Here is a 15,724-nt window from a genome sequence, read left to right on the forward strand (position 1 = left end):
TGCCATTTCCCTCTCTTTATTTTATTTTATTGTCTTAAATGTTTGTTTTTGAGAGAGAGCGAGCAGGGGAGGGTCAGAGAGAAAGAGGATCCAAAGTGGGCTCTGTGCTGACAGCAGAGAGCTGAACGTGGGACTTGAACTCACGGACCATGAGATCATGACCTGAGCCAAAGTCAGATACTTAACCAACAGAGCCACCCAGATGCCCCAATTTCCCCCTCTTTAAAACAGTGTTTAAAATATACTTTCCTCATAGTGTTGTGAGGACTAAATAAGATAATAAATGTAAAGTGCTTAACATAGTGCCTGGCATATGGTAAACAGTCAATACATCTTAGCAATGATTTATTCAAATTATGACATATGAGGTATATTTGTTGTGACGAAGATACATACATCTGGGTACATGTGCTGTATCTTGGCAGCATGGATGAGTTGAAAAGTGAGTGCTTATGTTTCTGTTGTCCATTTATAGAGGAGTCGGGGGACACTTCTCAGCTTCTGAGGTGTAGCTGAAAGCTTCAGTAGATGTTTGCAAGGAAAAGATGGACATTCTTGGTGGAGGAAGAAACAGGTGGGAAGGCATGGAGACATGAAAGAGGGTTTGTATTGGGAGATCCACAGGTGACTTTGTATTGTCCAAGCATGGCCCAAGAAGATAGGGGATGAGGCTGGAGAAAGAGGTAGAGGACAGAACGTGACTGGCTTTGGGTGCTCTGCAAAGAGATTCAGACTCATGCTACATGCAGTGGGAGCCACTGAAGAACTCTGAGTAGAACTCATACCGCGAGAAATGAGGTTTTGATAGTGGTGACAGAGGGACATGTATGAGAGATATTTAGGAATTATATAGGTAGGGAGGGCCTGGTGATTGGCTGGATATGGAGAGCAGAGGGGATAGGAGGAGACATAGAAAATTCCCAAGTTTTTACTTGGTCAACTGCAGACATGGTGGTACCAGAACCCAGAAAAAGAACCTCAGAGAGAGATTAGGACTTGTAAATAAGATGCCAAATTCCATTTTAGACATGTTTAATTCCAGTACTAGGACACATCTCTCTACACTACGGGCCCCTTCAATCCTGAGTGACGAAAAGAATACATAGCCATTTGACTTTTGGAATCACCATTTTTGTTTTGTTTTGTTCCTCAATATGTCTGGCAAGAAATCATAGTAACTAGGTATATTCCAATTCAACCATTACTGAAAGCAGAAAATTTACACAAAGATTTTCAACCACCTCCAAGTTCTATCCCCTCTATTACAACTAACATCTCATTTTTATCCTTAAAAAAAAAAAAAAAAGGCAGTATAAAAGGAAGCTTTTTACGTCTGCTGTCAGGGACCTTTTTTCCTTTCTAGATTTCTCGTGATCTGAGTGCCCCATAGTTACATCAGAGTTCTCAGTTATTCTAGACTCCTGGGCACTCACTGCATCTTATTTGATAGAATGTGATTTTTAATATCCTGTATTCAAACATCAAATATGCTAAGTTGCACAGGTTATATTTATAGGTTTCCCAGCCAGGGAAATCTGGGACCTATAAAGAGAATCATAAAAGTTGCAAAGTTCAGAGAAAAGAGCAAGGTACTTAGAGAAGTTCATCATGAGCCATTCACCAGACTCCTTCCTGAAGCTAGCAGAAAGAGTAGGAAAAACTGAACTACTAGTCCTCTGAAAGTAGCAATTCTGAGTTTGAGGTGCTTATGGCACATTAATGTGTCTAATTATCAATCAGGAAAGACCTGTTGCTCAGGAAGGGGATCTGAACTAGATGTAGAGATGGTTGACATGATGGAAGTCACAGATGAGAGACAGAAGGTGAAAAGAGGTCAAGTTCAAGACTCCACGAAATGGTGGATTTGGAAGGTGAACCCACAAAGGAAACTGAAAATGAACATCCAGAGAGGCAGATGAGGAAAGAGTTCAGACTGATATCAAGGGAACCAAGTGAGGTGGTATTTCCAAAAGCAAGAGATTGTCAGCAAGGTCAAATTTCACAGGTGGCTCAAGTACTGTGAAAACAGAAGCATCAATTTTTGTAAAATAAAATTGCTCATCTATGTATATACTTGTACATGGCAACATTCACAGCTTAGTATTTTGCTTGAATGTTGGTGCTGTGTGCTGTTTCAGTTTGTCTGGGATAGACAGTAAACTGCCCAGTACTGTTATGGGTCTGTGTAAAGGAATTAAGCATGGTGTTAATGTTTTGTATACTTTTTTGTTGATGTACAAAGAGACTTAATGATGGGCACAGGTGTTGTTTTTTCCAAATTATTGTAAATTATTTTTCACAAACATTGAGGAATTTCACATATTTATTGATTCATTCTTTTCTTTGTTATTTTCTTCTTTCGTTTGATACAGAATTAGCTAAGTCCTACAATATTTAGAGCAGCAATTCTAGGTTTGAGTATAAAACCAAGAATAAGACAAGCAGCTTGCCTTAAAGTTGTTATAAACTTTTCCCCCATCAATTTTTCTCTTCTTTTGAACAGGACATTTTGTTGTTTTGGCAATTTGCTTTCCCTATAGGTTGTAGCAATTTTTATTGCCATCTGCAATAAAACAACTATGGTAGACTTATACTCATTCATCAAGATTACCTGTTATAACTTCGCAAAAATTGCTAGGAATTAGAACTTTATTGTTATTTGAATTTGCATGTTAAAAAATTCTAGGTGTACCTTAGTGGCTCAGTTGGTTAAGTACCCAACTCTTGATATCGACTCAGGTCATGATCTCACAGTTTGTGGGATCGAGCCCCACATTGGGCCCTGTGCTGACAATGTGGAGCCTGCTTGGGATTCTCTCTCACCTGTCTCTCTCTGCCTTCTCCTGCTCGTGCTCTCTTTCTTTCTCTCTCAAATAAATAAACTTAAAAAAATCTAGTAATATCAATAATTTTGTCCTATATCTGCTGCTTTTCATTGCAATTATATTTCACCTTCTATGAATTTTCTGTTGACATTGGGGTATCAATACTTCTGCCAATTTGTATGAACTGTTTATAACAACGTAGTTATTAATCATTTGTCATATTTTCTCCAAATCCTTACAACAGCTTATCTCACTACTGTGGGAAAGAAATTAGTTTTAGTATTTTAATTGGAATGCCCACAAGCTACTGTTTGTAAAAAAAAAAAAAAAAAAAGAATCAAAAGTTGAACTATGCAATCTTATGTCATTTTATGTAGATTTTTTCCAAAAAATTATTTCTTTAACCATATGCAAGACAGATTATAAAGTTTATTTATGCTTATTTACTATTCTGGTATGTCTGTATTAAAGTGTTGACAGTTTCCAAACTGAAACATACTATAAATAAGGATGATTTGTAGCTATGTGGCTGTTAGATAAATTACATTATATTTTATTCTAATATTACTATTCCTAGACCATCTTTCCAGACTTTTTCTACAAACACAGTGTCTCAGAAAAAAAATCCATGTGCAAGTTTTAAAGAATAAATTTACTTTCAGAACGTTAAGCTTTGTTTAATAAGGTTTCACCCACTTCAATTTAAAAACATGTTTGTTTTTAAATTGTGACCAAATGTTCAGTCTTACAATAAGGCAAAGTATTGGTGTTTTTGTTTTCCTCAGTGTGTCATCTTTTGCCAACGAGTAACATAATCATACCAACCAAAACAGTAACTTCATTTTGTAAATGTGGTCAACAGGGATTTGGGAAAATTTGAAGATTGTTAAGGTAACACAAAAAATTAACTGCAATAGTTGTTACGTCTAAAATAATCTTATTCAAAACACCTCCTAAAATATTCAGCAAAACTGAAGAGAGAGGGTGTCAGAAAAGCTAGAAATGAGCTAAAAAATATACAAGAAAGGATAGAATTAGAAAAATCAGCATTTTGCAACTCCTAATGGAAAAAGTGATTTAGGCAAGGATGACCAATTAATCTGAAGTCTAACTTGGCTAAAAGGTTTCTGAGAAACATAGTATTTTTGTGGTCTCAAAGAATTACCCCACAGATTATTTATTAAATCAAAAGTAAAAATACATGCTATTGAAGAGATCTATAGTTACCACCTACGTCAAGTGAGTAAGCAGCATCACCAACAGTGGGGTGTCTCATATATGTGCCCCTAAAGGGTTGCAACAGCACCTAGGTAGTATTCTTGCAGAAAATTTTTACCTAGAATCTAATCAGTAGGAACAATCAGACAAATCCAGAATGAGAGACATTCTATGTAATGATTGGCCTGAGATCTTTAAAAGTCAAAGGCTTAAAAGACAAAATTTAAAGAAAAAAAAAAGGCTAAAGAGACATGACAACTAAATGCAATGCATGAACTCTGAGTTCTGAATAAAAAACAAATATTGGTTTTCTGTTAAATAGTATGGTATCACTATTAATTTTAAGTATTATAATACTATATATACTATACTATATATATGGGAAAATGTCTTAAAAAATTTTTAATGTTTATTTTTGAGTGAGAGAGAGTAAGCAGGGTAGGGGCAGAGAGAGAGGAAGACACAGAATCCGAAGCAGGCTCCAGGCTCTGTGCTATCAGCACAGAGCCCAACATGGGGCTCAAACTTATGAACTGTGAGATCATGACCTGAGCCAAAGTCGGACGCTTAACTGACTGAGCCACCCAGGTGCCCCTAAAATGTCTTTTTTCCTAGAGAGATACATATAGAATATTCAGAGGTAAAGTATCATGATATCTGAAACTTATTTTCAAATGGTTCAGGTAAATTTATAACATTTGTAATATGAAATATATAACAATTGCAAATATCGATGCATTCAACATGGAGCACCCAAATACATAAAGCTAAACAGACATAAAGGAAGAAACTGACAGTAATACAATAACAGTAGGGGACTTTAGGTCAGTGGATAGATCATCCAGACAGAAAATCAACAAGGAAACAATGGCTGTAAATAAGATGGATTTAACAGATTATACAGAACATTCGACCCCAAAACCGCAGAATACACATTCTTTTCAACTGCACATAGAACATTCTTCAGGATAGATCACATGTTAGGCCACAAAAGAAGTCTCAATAAATTTAAGAAGATTTAATTCACATCAAGCATCTTTTCTGAACACAATGGTATGAAACTAGAAATAAATTACAAGAAAAAAAAACTAAAGAGAAAAAAATAACCCGCGAACACACGGAGGCTAAACAACATGCTACTAAACAACCAATAGGTCAATGAGGAGGGGAAAATTTAAAATACATGGAGGCAAATGAAGATGAAAACACAACAGTCCAAAATCTTTGGGATGTAACAAAAGTAGTTCTAAGAGGAAAGTTTGTAGTGATACAGGCCTATCTCAATACAAGAAAAATCTCAAATAAACAATCCACACTTACACCTAAAGGAATTAGGCAAAGAAGAACAACCAAAGCCCAAAGTTAGTAAACAGAAGGAAATAAGAAAGATTAGAGTGGAAATAAACGAAATAGAGACCAAAAAAAAAAAAAAAAAAAAAAGACGAATGAAACCAAGAGCTGGTTCTTTGAAAAGATAAACAAAGTTGACAAACTAGTCAGGCACATCAAAAAAGAAAGAGAGAGGACTAAAATATTTTCAGAAATGAAAGAGAAGAAATAACAACCAACAACACAGATATAAAAGAATACTATTGAAAATTATATGCCAACATATTGGACAACTTAGAAGAAATGGATAAATTCCCCCAAAATTACAGTCTTCCAAAAGCAAATGAGGATGAATTAGAAGTTTTTAACAGACTGGTTATGAGTAATAAAATTGAATTTGTAATAAAAAAAACTCCTAACAAATCCATGGTCATGGGTTAGAAGAATTAAAATTTTCAAAATGTCCATATTACCCAAAGCAATGTATAGATTCAGTGGAATCCCTATCAAGATACCAATAGTAGTTTTCAAAGAACTAGAACAAATAATCCTACAATTTGTATGGAACGAACAAAAGACCCCGAATAGCCAAAGCAATCTTGAGAAAGAACGAAGCTGCAGTTATCACACTCCCAGAATTCAAGATATACCACAAAGTTATAGTAAGCAAAAGAGTATGGTTCTGGCACAAAAACAGACACAGTGATTAATAGTAGATAGACAGCCCACAAATAAACTCATGCTTATACGGCCAATTAATTCATGGCAAAGAAGGCAAGAATGTACAATGGGGAAAAGACAGTCTTTTCAATAAGTGGTGCTGGGAAAGCTGAACAGCTACAAAAGAAGGCAAAAGAGTGAAATTGGACCACTTCCTTATACCAGATACAAAAATAAACTCAAAATGGATTAAAGACCTAAGTGTGAGACCTGAAACCATAAAACTTCTGAAAGAAAACATAGGCAGTAATTTCTTGGATATCAGCTTTAGAAACATATTTACGAATAGGTTTCCTCAGGTCAGAGAAGCAAAAGCAAAAATAAACTATCGGAACTACACCAAAATAAAAGTTTTTGCAGAGCAAAGGAAACCATGAACAAAACAAAAAGGACACCTAGTGAATGAAAGAAGATAATTGCAAATGATATATCTGATAAGGGGTTAATATCCAAAATATATAAAGAACTTATACAACCCAACACCTAAAAAAACCAAAAAAATCCAGTGGAAAAATGGGCAGATGTGAATAGACATTTTTCCAAAGAAGACATACAGACGGCTATCAGACACATGAAAAGATACTCAACATTGCTAATCACCAGGGAAGTCCAAATCATCAGGTGAACCAGATGATATCACCAGGGAGATATCATCTCACACCTATCAGAAAAGAAAAGAAATAAGAAGTATTGGCAAGAATGTGGAGAAAAGAGAACTCTTCTGTACTGTTTGTGGGAATGTAAATTGATGCAGCCACTATTGAAAAGTGTGGATGTTCCTCAAAAAATTAAAACTAGGAATACCATATTACCCAGCAATTTTGCTACTGGATATTTACGCAAAGAAAATGAAAACACCAATTTGGAAAGATATATGCAGCCCTATATTTGCTGCAGCATTATTTACAAAAGCCAAGATATGGAAGCAACCCAAGTGTCCATCAGTAGATGAATAGGTAAAAGAGGAGGTGTGTGTGTGTGTGTGTGTGTGTGTGTGTGTGTGTGTGTGTGTGTGTGTTTATATACACAAATATTACTCAGCTATAAAAAACAATGAGCTATTGCCATTTGTGACAACATGGATGGGCCCAGAAGGTCTTATGCTAAGTGAAATAAGTCAGATAAAGACAGAAAAATATCATATGATTTCAATTATATGTGGAATTTAAAAAAAGGAACATACAAAAAACATAGACACGAATATAGAGAACAAATTGGTGATTGTCAGAGGGGAAGGAGGTGGGGGGATGGGCAAATTAGGTGAAGGGGATTTAGAGATACAAACTTCCAGTTTAAAAAACTGCATCAAGGGGCGCCTGGGTGGCGCAGTCGGTTAAGCGTCCGACTTCAGCCAGGTCACGATCTCGCGGTCCGTGAGTTCGAGCCCCGCGTCAGGCTCAGGGCTGATGGCTCAGAGCCTGGAGCCTGTTTCTGATTCTGTGTCTCCCTCTCTCTCTGCCCCTCCCCCATTCATGCTCTCTCTCTCTCTCTCTCTGTCCCAAAAATAAATAAACGTTGAAAAAAAATTAAAAAAAAAAACTGCATCAAGAAAACTTGTATATATATGTATGTATAGGCAGACTTAAAAATATATACTATGTATATATGTGTATATATAAAACTATATTCATACAGATAGATTAATGAAACTATATTTATACACACACACTCATATTAATTAAGCAAATACAGCAAAATGTTTACAATTGGTGAATTTAGGTAAGGAGCATACAGGTGTTTGACTTAGCTGTATACTAAGTGCACACACACATACCATCCCGACATTTGGTAACTAGTTCATTGCTGATGTCTATATACATCAGCTAAACAATTCCAGATGTTAAATTGGGGTGGGGTGGGGAGAATTGTTTTTAAGAATTTGCTCTGAAATGACATGTGTACATGTAGCTGTTCCTGGCAGTGTTCAGTGTCCCCTCCCACTTCTTCCAGTGACTCCAGACTGAACTACTTCCCAAACAATTCACACAATCCTTATGAAGTCTTTGTTTATGTCATTTCCTCAGCCTGAAACACTATTCTTATTATTTTGCTTATCAAAATCTTACTTAGTCTTTAAGGCTTAATTCAAATTCCCCTTCCTCCATGAAAATCTTTTCTAGACAGCCACCTCCCATTCTGTGGTCCCTGTACCTTTCTTGAAACACATGCTCGTTCTTTTTTGCATTATGGCCACTTATGTATCAACTGCTATTCCTTCAAGAGGGAAAGTTTTGTTTTACTCTGTTGCACACAATGAGGCCCAAATTCCTTAGAATGACGTACAAGACTCTTAGGACTTGGTGCCTGCTTTCGAGTGTTATGTCTTGACGCTTCCTTCATTGGACCTGATACCAGAGCTATAATATAAACCAATTACTAGGAATTCTTAAGTTCCTCAGATCCAGATCCCTCAGTTCCATGGCCTATGAAGGAGGAAACTGCTCCTTAGGATTTGTGTGAATTCCTGGGACCTTGCACTCACATACCACCTATATATGTATGTATAGGCAGACTTAAAAATATATACTATGTATATGATGTGTGTATATATAAAACTATATTCATACAGATATATTAATGAAACTATGTTTCATTAATGAAACTATGTTTCATTAATAATGAATAATAATCAATAATAATGAATAATAATGAAACTATACCACCTGCAATCTTGGCTACCACACGAGTAACTTTCCTCTGTGCTTCACTTGATTACAATTTATTCCCTTCCTATACTTTGGGAAAATAAGCCAAAACTTTCCTGCAAAACATTCATGAGTTTGGCTGACTTTTGAAGGACATTAAGGAGGATTTACATTTTCACGGTTACAACTTCCCTGAAAAGTAAGCGTCCACCTGCTCTTTACCCAAGGGAGGCCCAGTTACTCCCTTTTGTTGATTCCTCATTCCTCCTTCTTTTTGTTTTCCCACTCTCCTCTTTCCAACCCCACTAGAAGTAAAGTCCCTAGGACTTTCATCCCAAGCACTTAACAAGTGTTTCAGAGAACACCTAATTTGGAGCATTTATGAACCTCACGGTGCCAAGCAGAACATTTTACCTAGCTGGCTCTGATGTTCTTTAGGTCATTTATCTGAAAACCTTCTGAGTCAAAAAGCGGTTAAAAAATGAATCCTGTTGACTGGAATCATGTATTTCACTTGTACTGAGAAGCTGTCATCCCATACAAGCACAAGGCAGTTTTCAGCGGAGGCCTTATCTCCTCCAGCTGGCTCAGATTTGCTGCTGCTCAGTTGCAAAGTTGTGTTTACAACAGCAAGACCTTTGGTAACTTGTCCAGCACATTAGATGATGGCATCTCTCACTCCCTGTCTTGCTAAGAGATTGGCCGTCCAGATCTGAGAACTTTCTGTGTTCATCTTGGACTGAAGGATGCTGTAGGAATATTTCTACTCTGTATTTAGCTATATGGTTATTATGCCAATCAATCTCAGTTTTTACAAACATCTTTATTGAGAAATGATTTAAATACTGTAAAATTCTATGATTCAAAGTGTACGATTTAGTGGTTTTTAACATATTGATGGAGTTATGCAACCATCACCACAGTCTAATTCCAGAACATTTTCATCACCTCAAAAAGTCACCATAAACAGTGACTCCCTAGACTGGACCCACCCTCTACCCCACCCTAGGCAACCACTAATCTACTTTCTGGTTTTATATATTTACCTATTCTGGACTTTTCAAATCAGTGGAATCATATAATATATGGCCTTTAGGGTTTGGTTTCTTCTACTCAGCATAATGTTTTACATGTTTATCTATATGGTCGTATGCATCATATTTTTTTATTGCTAAATAATATTCTGTTATAAGGATATAACACATTTTATTTATCCTTTTACCGGTTGATGGCCATTTGGCTTGTTTCACTGTTTTTCTATTACGAATAATGCTGCTAAGGAACATTCGAGTCCAGTTTTTTGTGTTGACATATATTTTCATTTCTTTTGGGTATATACTGAGGAGTGAATTGCTGGGTCATATAGTAACTTTACGTTTAATATTTCGAAGAAATGCCAGACTATTTTCCAGAGTGACTGGACCATTTTACATTCCCATCAGCAGTGAATAAGGATTTTAATTTCTTCACATCCTCACAAACATTTTTTATTATCTTTTTAAGTATAGCCATCATTGTAGGTATGTAGTGATATCTCATTGTGGTTTTGATGTGCATTTACCTAATAGCTAATTATCTTAATTAAATTTTGAGGCCATATATTTTAATGAACAATTATAGTGATGAAACATAGCATTCTATTTTAATATTACCACATAGTGTTTTTGAATAAAGTGGTAAAGAGAATATAGGCTGTCAAATGTCATACTTTGCAGGTGTACTTCGTTTCCAGTTCATCTTAAAAAATTCTAACTCGGCTACATAAAAGTAAAAACAAAAGTGAAAACTCCAGAGATAGTTTCATAGGACAAATTCCCCATAGGATAATAACACATACTTAGCTATTATCAAGTACAGGGCAATGAGACAAACCTTGTATCTCTTACTTATTACTTTTGTTTGAACAAGTTGGTTTCTGCTGGGGGAATATCTAAGCTCCAGTTCTTCTAACATGAATAAAAAAAAAAATAGCATCCACATCTGGAACTGAGACCACATGTGCTGGCTCCACAGGGTTTAGTAATTTTTTTGTTTTGAAACAAGGAGGCAGAAAACATAATGTGTTCCTACCCAAAGAGTCCACATTTGCAATAAAATTTTAAAAATGAATGGAGTGATTTTATTTTTGGATGATATACAAAACTGTTAAATGAAATTAGAAATTGCAGTTTAAACAGTGGCATCAATTAAGAAGATTTTCTGGGAACACAATCTGGTGCAGCCACTCTGGAAAACAGTGTGGAGGTTACTCAAAAAATTAAAAATAGAACTACCCTATGACCCAGCAATTGCACTACTAGGTTATTTATCCAAGGGATACAGGTATGCTGTTTCGAAGGGACACATGCACCCCCATGTTTATAGCAGCACTATCAACAATAGCCAAAGTATGGAAAGAGCCCAAATGTCTATCGATGGATGAATGGATAAAGAAGATGTGGTATATATATGTGTGTATACACACACACACACACACACACACACACACACACACACACACACAAAATGGAGTATTACTCAGCAATCAAAAAGAATGAAATCTTGTCATTTGCAACTATGTGGATGGAACCCGAGGGTATTATGCTAAGTGAAATTAGTCAGAGAAAGACAAAAATCATATGACTTCACTCATATGAGGACTTTAAGAGACAAAACAGATGAACATAAGGGAGGGGAAACGAAAATAATATAAAAACATGGAGGAGGACAAAACAGAAGAGACTCTTAAATATGGAGAACAAACAGAGGGTTATGGGAGGGGGTGTGGGAGGGGGGATGGGCTAAATGCGTAGGGGGCATTAAGGAATCTACTCCTGAAGTCATTGTTTTACAATCTGCTAACTAATTTGGATGTAAATTAAAAAAAATAAAATTAATAAAAAAAGATTAAAAGAAAAAAAAGATTTTCAAGCACTTCTTTCCTTGACCTGGATTTCATTTTATTTTTTAAACAAAAGGGCCTAATATGTACATCGGTGAAACAACTGGATATAATATTTGCATAACCCATTTTAAATTATGATCCAAACGCTGTATTTAAGCTCAATAAAATGTAAACCAATGCTGTAAATAAAATTTAAAAAGGACAAATCCATATACCATTTCTGGTATTTTCCCTGCCAGTCAGCTCTGGGACCACAGAATGAGAGGAAACTGCTCTTGTCCACCTTTTATAGGAAGCATAATAAACCAGGAAAATGGCATCTAAAAGGCACATTAATCAGTTTCCCCAGTATAATGGCGAAAGTACTGAGAAATGAGACCGCAGAACCACACATTAAAAAAATTTAAGAACTAAAAAGTGTAATCAATGTTTTTTTAACTAAAAAGAAACAAAGCTTTTAAATCTTTTTTAAAAGTTTATTTATTTATTTATTGAGAGAGAGAGAAACAGAGCACATGAGCGTGGGAGGGGCAGAGAGACAGAGAATCCCAAACAGGTTCCTTGCTGTCAGCACAGAGCCTGATGTAGGGCTCAAACTCATGAACTGTGAAATCATGACCTGAGCCTAAGTCAAGAGCCGGACACTTACTCAACCGACTGAGCACCCAGGCTCCAAGAAACAAAGCTTTTAAACTGAAAGAGAGAGCTATTATTGATGAATGATTGTCTGTCTGTAGGCCTTTAATAAAGATCTGTTCCCTCTCCAAGCAATTAAACATAGTAAAATGAGCTAAAGATTTCAGATTTTTAGGCTGGGCACAAGTAAGAATTTACTGACAAATAGATTAAATAGCCACATGAAGTGTCTTCAAAATAATTGACTTAGATAATATTTACCTAAACACAGGTAACAAGGAAATTTCTGGCTTTGGGATTCTGTCACACTTTTTTCCCCTCTTTTTTCCCCTCTTCCTATGCTAGATCTGGGGCAAGAGGAGGAGAAATGAAAGAGTGGCCAATGCCCTCTTTTTATTTTTTAATTTAATGTTAATTTTTATTATTGAAAAAATTTTAATTCCAGTATAGTTAACACGCAGTGTTATACTAGTTTCAGGTGTACAACACAGTGACTCAACGATTTCATTCATTGCTCAGTGTTCATTGTAAGTGCACTCTTCCTCCCCTTCCCCTATTTCACCCATGCCCCACCGACTTCCCCTCTGGTAATCATCAGTTTGTTTTTTATGGTTAAAGAGTCTGTCTCTTTGTCTCTCTTTCTCTCTCTCTCTCTTTTTTCCTTTGCTCATTTGTTTTGTTTCTTACATTGTACATGAGTGGTATCATATAGTATTTATCTTTCTCTGAATTATTTCACTCAGCATAATACTCTACAGATCCATCAACGTTGTTGTAAATGGCAAGATTTCAATATTTTTATGGCTGAATAATATTCCATTCATATGGGTCACATGGTAACTTTATATATACACAATGGAATACTATATATATATATATATATATATATATATATATATATATATATCCATCCATTCATCTATCAATGGACACTTGGGCTGCTTCCATTATTTGGCTATAGTAAATAATGCCACTATATACATAGGGATGCATGTATTCCTTTTAATTTGCATTTTTGTATTCTTTGGGTAAATGCTCAGTAGTACATTTGCTGGATCATAGTAATTTTAATTTTAACTTTTGGAGGAACCTCCATGCTGTTTTCCACAGTGGCTACATCAGTTTGTATTCCCACAAACATAAGAGGGTTCCTTTTTCTCTACATCCTCACCAACACTTATTTCTTATGTTTTTGATTTTAGTCATTTTGACAGGTGTGAGGTGATATCTCATTGTAATTTTGCTTTGCATTTCCTTGATGACGAGTTATGATGAGCATCTTTTCATGTCTGTTGTCCATCTGGGTATCTTCTTTGGAGAAATGTTTATTCATGTCTTCTGCTCATTTTTTAATTGGATTACTCATTTATTAAGTGTTAAGTTCTTTATATATTTTGGATACGAACCCTTTATCATATATATCATTTGCAAATATCTTCCCCCATTCAGTGAGTTGCCTTTTAGTATTGTTGATTATTTGCTGTGTAGAAGTTTTTTTTATTTTGATGCAGTTCCAATAGCTTATTTTTGCTTTTATTTCCCTTGCCTCAGGAGGATTCTATCATACTTTTTATAAAACATTAGAGACAACCTGAAATTTTTATTTAAAATGTTGCCTAATGAAAGTAATTTTACAAGTGTAAAGAAATATAAGACAGAAGCTAAACTATTTTGCATAAAAGGTTGTTATTTTACTAGATATATACTATTTGTACTAAATTATAATCAGAAAATAATCTTTATATTATTTATATTTTAGGGTTTGATGACACTTTCCAGACATAAAAAATTAAAGGAACTTTCTCTATCTGAGTGTTACAAAATCACCGATGTTGGAATTCAGGTAAGATAATTAAGGTCTTCTCTTAAAGAATTATGGTTAAAATTTAAGCACAAACTGAACAAACTTTATAGGTCAGAGTAGAAAAAATAAGTGGATTATAAATATCCTGATTGAGACAAGGTAAACTGGACTTTAGACAGGTCTCCATAGCCTAAGGTGACTAAGGGAATTTATTTTCTCGTTTTTCCTCTCTACTCTCTCTCTTCTCAGTGTTAGACTCATGGGATAAATAAGGACTAACAACTTCCATATAGGACAAGGTTTTAACAAAAGGGGTTACAAAACATTTAGATGCCTGTAATCTACTAAGAGAAAAAGCCAAAAGGTTTTTCTAAGGTTAAACAATGATTTACCCTACTACAGTTCATTTAAAAGTTAAACGTACATTTACATAAAACTTTATCCATGAATACGATAAAGTCAGGCTCTTAAAAGGTCTTTGACAAGGTGACAGAACAAAGGTTATTAAAATAAAACAGTTAAATATTAACATTTCTAATACTGGGCTATCTATATATATATTTAAATATATGAAATTTATTGTCAAATTGGTTTCCATACAACACCCAGTGCTCATCCCAAAAGATGCCCTCTTCAATACCCATCACCCACCCTCCCCTCCCTGGGCTATATTTTTTATATGGTGATCAATTACACTGGAAACCTAGCATGGTGATGACATGGACTCTTAACATACACCAATTACTAACTAATTTTTAAAATATTCCATGGGATGAGAAAATGCTGATCAAAATATGAGACTAGGGGCACCTGGGTGGCTCAGTCAGTTAAGCATCCAACTCTTGGTTTCAGCTCATGATGAGTGGTTCATGAGATCGAGCCCTACATCTGACACTTTGCTGACAGTTCAGAGCCTGCTTGAGATTCTGTCTCCCTCTCTCTCTGCCCCTCCCCTGCTTGTGCTCTCTCTCTCAAAAATAAATAAGTAAACATTAAAACAAACAAAACAAAATACGAGGCTAAGTATTAGGAAGCCAGAGCTTTTTGCCATTTCTCTTTGACTCTATGGGTTCCAGGCATTTTTATTTTCGGTCCTTGAAACCTGAAAATTACACTATTTTTAGACACTCTTAGACTTGAAATAAAAGCCTTCTTCCATATGCTAACTACATGATCATTCAGATGAGTGGAAAAAAATGTAATTTTTTTAAAAATTGGCATGTATTTTTTCAGTGATCTAGAAGAGAAAATAAAAAAAGGGAATACAGGAGCACGGAAATACAGAATTATTTAATTATTAGTTACATAAGATCAGCTATTCTATTCAAGTTCACAAAAACTTTTTTTTCTCTTTCTCCTGCTTTTGGTGTGTATATGTATGTTGTGGCTGTTAATCAGTTTTACCTTTCTAAGGTTCCCAGTATACTCATACTTCTGGGCATATGACAATCTTTCTCCTCTGTGCCTCCTCCAGCCCAAGTATTAAGTCCCCAAAGAGAGGAGACAAAGAAGGTGAGAAGAGAAAATGACACAGAAACCTATTTCACAACTCCTTATTTGGATTTACAAAAGAGAGGGGAAGGGAGTAAAATAAGGTGATTATATTGAGATATTTACATTATCCACAATTTATCAGGAATTTGCTTTCTTGTTACTTATAAAA

General features: G+C 35.4%; 2 protein-coding genes across 10 annotated transcripts in view; one reads left to right on the top strand and one right to left on the bottom strand.

Moving 5' to 3' along the window:
• FBXL13 (F-box and leucine rich repeat protein 13) overlaps positions 1–15,724 on the top strand; it is a 211,205-nt gene that overhangs the window by 167,489 nt on the left and 27,992 nt on the right. For 6 of the 7 annotated variants that reach the window (XM_045052289.1, XM_045052292.1, XM_045052290.1 and 3 more), the window contains one exon: positions 14,017–14,100. In XM_045052289.1, the coding sequence (XP_044908224.1) occupies positions 14,017–14,100 (84 nt within the window). Of the gene's footprint in view, positions 1–14,016; positions 14,101–15,535; positions 15,657–15,724 lie in introns of all 7 variants that reach the window. The other variant, XR_006594141.1, reaches the window with a different exon arrangement.
• FAM185A (family with sequence similarity 185 member A) overlaps positions 1–15,724 on the bottom strand; it is a 141,434-nt gene that overhangs the window by 16,817 nt on the left and 108,893 nt on the right. The window lies entirely within an intron of this gene.

Source organism: Felis catus, chromosome A2 (assembly GCF_018350175.1).
Source record: "Felis catus isolate Fca126 chromosome A2, F.catus_Fca126_mat1.0, whole genome shotgun sequence".
NCBI classification, from domain to species: domain Eukaryota; kingdom Metazoa; phylum Chordata; class Mammalia; order Carnivora; family Felidae; genus Felis; species Felis catus.